Genomic DNA, 8,375 nt, shown 5'->3' with positions numbered 1-8,375 from the left:
AAAATATAAAAAATATGAGAGAAGAGTAATCTTTATTTGTGGATATTGAAAAACAACATGGATGAACTCTTCAGGAATTAATGGTTCCAAGTGGCCACTGAGGGCACTCCAAAAGAATGCCCGGCTCGGTTGCAACACTATAATACATTTTCTAATTCGGAACCTCCATTATAATATGAGCAGACAGTATAAACGGTCCCTAATCCGGTGAGAATGAGAAGCAACAGAGAAGCTAGAACAGCTATAATTTTCCATGGATTTGAGCAATAATCACGTTTCAGCTCTCCAAAACATCTCCGGTTCCTGACTGTCCAGATTGCTTTCTGTCTCTGCCAGTGAAACCTGGATGCACGGTATTCTCTCACGTCAGTGCACAGCTTATTGAAAAAGAAGCGTTCGCTAAAAACGACATTCTTGCAGACACCGTCAATGGCAATCCAATCACTTCCACCCAGCTCCAAATCGGAAATTATGATCCCTTTCTGTTGAAGCAGTTTAACGTCCACTGAGGAACGGATGAGACTTCTCATCATGAGTGCATATGATGAAATGTGAAAGGTTCTAGTGCTAATATCGCATTGCTCCAGGGCGATGAAGTTTCTCAAGAGCGACTCTTTTTCGTCAATGGACAATGGTGGGATTTTGATCACTCCATCAATGGGATCGAACTCTATGTCCAATAATTGGCGGCTTTCATTCTTTTCGAACTGAATTCCAGCTTCTATGAGTTCTGAAGCACAAAGATCGAACCCCCGAGTTTCGCTGCCGCTTTGGCCCATGTCAGATCTGGGGAGCCAAATTTTGTGTAAGAGATCGAGTAAATGGTTTGGTTCCGTGGACATCCCTTCCTGCATATCATCCATTTTTAGGTGAAAGAATGAAAGAGCGAGTGAAGTGAGTGAGTGCTCTGGAGGTATATTGAGACGCTCCTGGAAGATGTTATACAATTTCACAAGAATAAAAAAGGGGATCTGGTTCTCGAGTAGCACCAAATCATGCTCCAGACTGGAGACCATCCAAGCATTATTGGCAATGGGATCATTCAAGTTCGTTTCCGGCGGGAAGGCACGCCTATAAAACATTTCAAATATAAAGCAACCATCGACCACCAGTATTTGGAGAAGCTTATTTTCAACAGAACGACGTATATCTTCGGCATAGCACCCACGAACTCTTTGGACAAGATTTTGAATGGCCATACCACAATCATCCAAGGTCTTTACTGGTGTTGCTGTTCGTTGAAGAAGATGTAGCACGTACTGCAGTTTGTACTTTTCCATATCTGGCAGGTTCCCTTTGCCATGGTGATAAGGACCAATGGAGACAATTTGAGGGCTATATGCTTCTTTTTTCAAACGTCGAAGTTCATTTGGAACCTTAGAAATTCTCGAAATCGATGACGGTGATTCCACTAGACCCAGTGTCCTTTTAAGAGGAAGCAGCCTGTCAGTTGCCATTGCTTTCGGCACCCTGCAAGATCAGAAGAAAGAAAATACAAAGTGGTCAAGTGTTGTGGGAAAAGAGGCCCAAAAAGATTTACTCTCACATTGATGCTGCATTTGATTTCAAAAAGGCTCTTGTGTAATTGAAATCATTTCTTCCTCCACAAAAGCCAGACAATCAAATTGAGTTTAGGGAGTAAAATGAATATGCATGGGTTTTGGTTGAGTATCTCTGCGTACCTGGTTGATCTCTATTTTGAACTCAAGCTAGTCTTGTGTTATCTTATAATGTTAGGTGACTTGGAGTTGCATTTATAGGAATTAGCCATGGATTCTCTGAGAGAAACAAAAAGTTGCGAAAAAAGAGATGAAATTGGCGAGGAGACCTCGATCAGGTCAGCCAACCTCAATCAATGCTATGCCTAGTTGCCAACTAGTGGAAGAAAGAAAAAATAATTTGGAACCTCAACTACTCCTCAACGAGGTGAGCCCAACAAGTTGAGTCGGTTCCTAACTGGTTCAGACTACCCCCAACCCTGAATTAAAATAGGATTCATCCATTTTCAAGATTAAGATGATTTTTGAAGCTTAAGTAAAGATGAAGAAAATAACTTTAAAGTGTATGAAAAATATTTTAGACCTAAATGCATCAAAGAAAACAACCTTATAGATTTTTTAAGCACTCTACGTCTTCAAGAAATCTATGCCTTTAAGGTTGCTCGAGTTCTTTTTTTTTTTTTTTAAATTATAATTAGAACTTGAAAACTTCACTTATTTTAAATTTATTAGTATATTTAATCTTATTTTCTAATCACTTTAAATAAAATAAACTTAAAATGGTATATAAAAATAATTTATTAATTTTAATATATATTTACTTTTTTTTTCTATATTTTCTATCCGTCTAATCTTTGGTCCCATTTTTAAATATTATCTAATTTACTTAGATATTTTTTAGTACATCGAGACACCTTTTGACCAGAACTAACACCATCTTCCTTAGTTAGGTGGGGTCGGGCTTATAAAAATTCCTTAGTACAAGGTAGGGGAACTTAACTAAATTAGAAATTAGAAGAAATAAAAAATAATACAAGCAATGAATAAAAAGTCGCCGGAAAAGTCGTGGGCGGATTTATGGGTCTTGACAAATAAAATTAACTACTTTTCATGTGTCATAAAACCCGTTGCCATATTCGCGGTCTCAATATCACCAATATATTTAGATGAAATTTTGTTTATTTGGGTGACTTGACTATTAGCTTAAAATAAAGACTAATAAATAAATTTTAAAATTTTATAAATTTTTTATTTTTTTATCTTTAATTACATAAAATAAGGATTTTTGTCAATGTATTTTTATACTAAAATTTCACTTCTTGTTGTCAATTTTCTTTTAAAAAAAATAAAATAAAATCTCCCTATTGTTATCCAAAAAAAAAATTAAATATTCTCTTAACAAATTTTTAAAGAAAATAAATATTTCAATTGAAGTCAAAAGAGAATAAAAAAATAAATATTCTATTGTTGGTAAATTTCTTTAATGAAGAAAAATTATTAAAATCAATGAATCAAATTCTTTGAATCGAATAACTAAATCTTGAGAAATTTTAAATTTTAATTTCATTACCTTAAACAGGAATGACTTCCTTTAATAGGGAGATTTTTTGCATGACTCTACATTAGAAAAAAGTTATACAAAGAAGAAAATTTTTTACAAGTTCAATTAATAACAAAAGTACTACACACGCAATCTTCGTCTTCTAATAAATAAATTTAGAGACCATCGATTTATCTTTAAAATTAAAAAAATATTTTCATCATCTTCCAAATTGTGATCAAAGTAAAAACATCAAAAGGACATATTTTTTTATAAAAGCATGTTGACACAAAGATTATATCTCCATAATTTATTAGTTTTAATAAAAATTTTGTTTATATTTTGCTTATTATTTTGGTTACATTGCAAGACTTCCAAGAAATTAATGCATAAACATATACTTGGTTCCATAAATATTAATCCTTAATCAAAGAATTATATTTTAAATGTTAAACTATCCAAATATCTCTTATATCCTACTAAATTCTAACGGTAGTTGAGAAATAATACTTATCCAAGTATGTCTTTTTAAACCTATATAAACATATAAAGGGAGATGTCTTTTTAACTCTCTTAGCTTAGTGAGACATCTTCAATCTAAGATTAAACATTCATATCTTTGGTAAAAATAGATTGAGTTAAATGCAAGTTAATCTAAATCAAGGCACGCTAGTTTAAGATATGTCAAAGCTTAAGCCGAAGCTTAAAACATGCCGAGATCCAAAACAATTCAAGAGAAATTTGTGTATGCAATGTCATTATATACCATTTTTAGACTTTAAGTATAAAATAAAACCCAATGTTTTAAACCTTAGATGATACGAAATGTTTTTCATATTTAAGAATTCAATAGTTATACTTCAATGATAAGATTTTAAAATTTTTAAATTTTTTGAGATATTTTGAAGAGAAAAAATTTGTTTTATTTATTTATTTATTTTTGATTTTTTTTTAAAGAGGAAATTATATTTCTAAGGACTGGGGTTACACTAAATAGAGATTTCATTTCAAATAACTCCACTTGATGGAGAGAATCAAATTTAAGATTAAAAAGGCCAACTAGATAAAGTCTGTATTTAAAAAAAAATAATACATATAGTTTAATGAAGTAAACTATATAATATCATATATGAGAAATGCACATGCGTTGGTGAGATTTTCAACACCAATGAGTAAGGACAAACCATGTGTAGCTGAAATTTTCAACACCGATGAGTAAGGACAAACCATATGTAGGTGACGTTTTAAAGATGATAAAGAAAATGACAAAAACATTATATTTTAGATTAGTAATGCAAACACCATATATTTTAAAAGCACTCACCAAACTTAACCCAAAAAACGAACATTATGTTTTAGTAACACCATCAAAACATTGTATTTTAGAACCACCCAATTGGTTAGTCATGTGGACACTATATATTTTAAAAAGACTCACTAAACTTAAAATAAATAAGAAAGACTTTGTATTTTACAAACACCCAATTGATCAATAATGCAAATATTATATATTTCAATCGATGCAGATATATTTTAAAAAGACTCATTAAACTTAAAATAAATGACAAAAGACTTTGTATTTTACAAACACCCAATTGGTCAATGATACAAATAATATATATTTTAATTGATGTAGATATATTTTAAAAAGACTCACTAAACTTAAAATAAATGACAAAGACTTTGTATTTTACAAACACCTAATTGGTCGATGATGTGAATAATACATATTTCAATTGATGCAAATATATTTTTAAAAGACCCACTAAACTTAAAATAAATGACGAAGACTTTGTATTTTACAAACACGTCAATGATGCAAATAGTATATATTTCAATAGATGTAAATATATTTTTAAAAGACCCACTAAACTTAAAATAAATGACAAAGACTTTGTATTTTACAAACACCCAATTGGTCAATAAAGCAAATAGTATATATTTCAATTGATGCAAATATATTTTTAAAAGACCCACTAACCTTAAAATAAATGACAAAGACCTCGTATTTTACAAACACCCAATTGGTTAGTGATGCATATATAGTATATATATATTCTTAAAAAAAACCCACTAAATTTAATAAAAATTACATAGACATTATATTTTAGAAACACTCAATTGATGCCGACACTGTATATTTTAAAAAGACCCACTAAAGTAATGGTCAACGATTAAGACATTATATTTTAAAAAGACTCATCAAGTATTTGTGTGCTACCCTTAATTTTTTTAGATTTACCTTGTATTTTTTAAAAATTTAAATTTAAGATAGTTAAAAAATTTTGACACAGTTTTTAAAATTATTATATTTTCAATATAAACTTCTAAAAATATTTGTACTATTATTTTTTAATTTTTAAAACAAAAAACAAGAAGTATATTGAAATGAATGCTAAATTCAAGTTTTTTTTTTTTAAATAATCAAATTGTTAAAGTGTCATTTGAGTACCATTTATATTTCTATTGCTAAAAATAGAAAGTTATAGAATCTATAAGAAATTTTATATAAGCAATAAAAATTTATTCTAAAAATAATAAATTTTAAATTTTTTCTAAAAAATAAATATTTTGAAAAATATACTGCATCATATTAAAAAAATTTGATAACAAGTTTTAAGGATATAACAAAAAAAAACTATTTTTTTAAAAAAAAATAAGTTTCTTTGATTTATACATGAATTACCATGGTTTTAAAAACTCGATTGGCTGACTGGTCCGACTGTCGACCAGTCACGGTTTCGGTCCAATTCGATCAATTGGATCGGGAAGTGGTCGGATTGGACCTATTAAACTGGTGGTCCCAAGGGCGAACCATCCCCTCGGCAAGATCCCCACAACCCCATTGGAATCCCCGTGCTGGAAAAACTTCCAGTTTTTGCCCGTTGGAACCCATCCCCCCACCATGTGTTGCTGGACCTCTTCCCAGCGATCCCACTGGAACCCACACTAGAAAAAGTGAAAAACTGTTTCCCTTTTTATCGGACTGCCTCATCCTTTCTTCCATATTTTTTTTAAAATTATTTTTTACCTCATCTCACTATTATTTATTTATTTTTATATTTATTATTTTTTACTTCATGTTTAAAACTTATAATTTTAATTTAAATTAATAAAAAAATTATAATTTTAAATAAATTTCTGATTTTAAAGTAAGTTTTTTATTTAAAAATGAATTTTTAATTTTAAAATTGAAACTAATTTTCTGATTTTTGAATAATATATAAATTATTATTTTTATTTTTATAATTATTTTAAATTTTAATAATTTATAAATTATATATTTATGACATCACCACCAATCCGACCAATGAACCGTGAACCGATAACTTTTTCGATTCAATGATTGATAACTTTTCCGGTTCAATGACCGGTCCGATTTTGAAAACATTGTGAATTACTAATATATTTTTTAAAAAAACTAAAAAAATAAGAAATTTATCCAAACAAGATTGACATGATTAATTAATATAGTTTTAATTTATGAAGGATGATGCTTTGATTAATGGTTGATAATCAAATCCTTTAATCTTCTACCAGCAATCTACAATTTTAATTTATTAAGGATTATCCTTTTATTAATGGTTGATAATCAAATCTTTTAAGTCTCTACTCAAATTTCAGCGGTTCATTCTTGTTATGCAATATGCTAATTTTTAAGACAATTGATTCTATCTATTTGTATGTATGTATTTGTAACACAAAAATAGGTTTGTGCTTCATTATTAAGTTATGTTTCATTTTTTTTTTTTATGTAGAATAATTTTTTCAAATTTGATTTTACAAAAATAGAAAATAAAATAAAATATAATTAAAATTATATATATATATTTAAGTTATTTAATCCTTGTGAAATGAATTTGAAATAGAATAAGAAAGTAATTTATCTAATTTTAATTTATTTTTAATTTTTTCTTTCTATGTTCTTTTCTTTACATTTGCTTCCTCAATGTTTTAAAATCAAATATAGCCAGATGATGGGAAAGTTAAAACAAATAAAAATAATAAATTAAATAAGCATCTATAAACGGTTAGATTTGTGGATGTTCTTGAAAATTATTCTAAAATTTTCAAATTTTGAGATAATAAGAATTTTTTGCTACCTTAATTATTTTTTTAATATTATTATTTCACCAAAAAAATATCTTAACTCATGTTTTTTAATAATAAAAATAAAAATTTATTTAAACTAGGTGTAAAGATGTTATTATTAATTTATTTTTTCCTTTTATTTTTCTATTGTTACTGAGTATTGAAATGAAAACAAATAATCTTTTCAATTTTACATTCCTAACTGCATTCAAATATAAGAATTGAAAAATGAATAAAAACAAAATATCTATTTCCATTATATTATGATAGGATTGAAATAATTATTTGTTTTTATTTCAATATTAAGTAACATTGTGAATAAGAATGAAAATGGTAATATTTGTATATATAATTTAAAATAATATTTTATTTTAATTTTTAAGAAAATTCTTATGTTATACATAGTTTAAAATAATTTTTTTTTTTATTTAAAAAAACGTCTTGAAGAGTTTTTTTTTTTTTTTTGTTCAATAATAAAAATCTATTTAGATTTGTGATTTAAAAGCAAAATTGTTTTTAAAATTAATACTTCTTTTTGGTAGTTGTTATTGAGAAACAATTTTTAAAAACAAAGTAATAAGTTCAATAATTTTATACTATAATTATTAAATTTAAATTATTTTTTTTAACAAAATAAATCAATTATAAAGGTGTTATTTTATAATATTTATATAAAACTACAATTTATGATTATATCATAATATTACTATTCATATTTTAATTTATTTATAATTACTCAATTATTTTTTTAACAAAACCTAGATTGAATTTATTTCGTATTATGTAAATTTAATTTACAATTTTCTTTTTACAAAATTAAAATAAAAAATTATTTTTAAAAATAATTTATCCAATTATTTTATTTTTAATTTTTTAAAATATTTTTAAAAATAATTTACACTAGGGAATCCAAATACCACTTCTTGGGGTGAAATGAAATCTCATTTTGGAATAATTCTTGATTCTATCATGATTGTTACTTAAGTTATCAAAATACGAGAATTGATGAGATAAGAATAAAGTGTTCATTCTTACTCCTTATCTTTATCAAACAAATACTTATAATTTGTTTTTACAGAATGTGACAAAAAGATATTAAATATTCTTTTGATAGAAATATTTATTTATTTATTTATTTGATTATATATATATATATATGATTGAGTGATGTTTACTTGGAACTTGGAAAATCCGTAAAATAGCGCAAATGAGATTTTATTTTCAAATTTAGAATATTTTATTAC

At 27.0% G+C, this 8,375-nt stretch overlaps 1 protein-coding gene across 1 annotated transcript; it reads right to left on the bottom strand.

Moving 5' to 3' along the window:
• LOC117920117 (UPF0481 protein At3g47200-like) lies at positions 1-1,803 on the bottom strand. Its single transcript, XM_034837478.1, has 2 exons — positions 1,683-1,803; positions 1-1,470 (listed from the first exon to the last, which is right to left on the bottom strand). Exon 2 carries the CDS (start codon positions 1,455-1,457, stop codon positions 138-140), a length of 1,320 nt encoding a protein of 439 aa, XP_034693369.1. The 5' UTR covers positions 1,458-1,470; positions 1,683-1,803; the 3' UTR covers positions 1-137.
• Between the last annotated feature and the right edge of the window lie 6,572 nt (positions 1,804-8,375).

The sequence above is a fragment of the Vitis riparia genome, chromosome 8 (assembly GCF_004353265.1).
Source record: "Vitis riparia cultivar Riparia Gloire de Montpellier isolate 1030 chromosome 8, EGFV_Vit.rip_1.0, whole genome shotgun sequence".
Lineage (NCBI taxonomy): Eukaryota > Viridiplantae > Streptophyta > Magnoliopsida > Vitales > Vitaceae > Vitis > Vitis riparia.
This window is presented reverse-complemented; position numbering and strand designations above follow the sequence as displayed.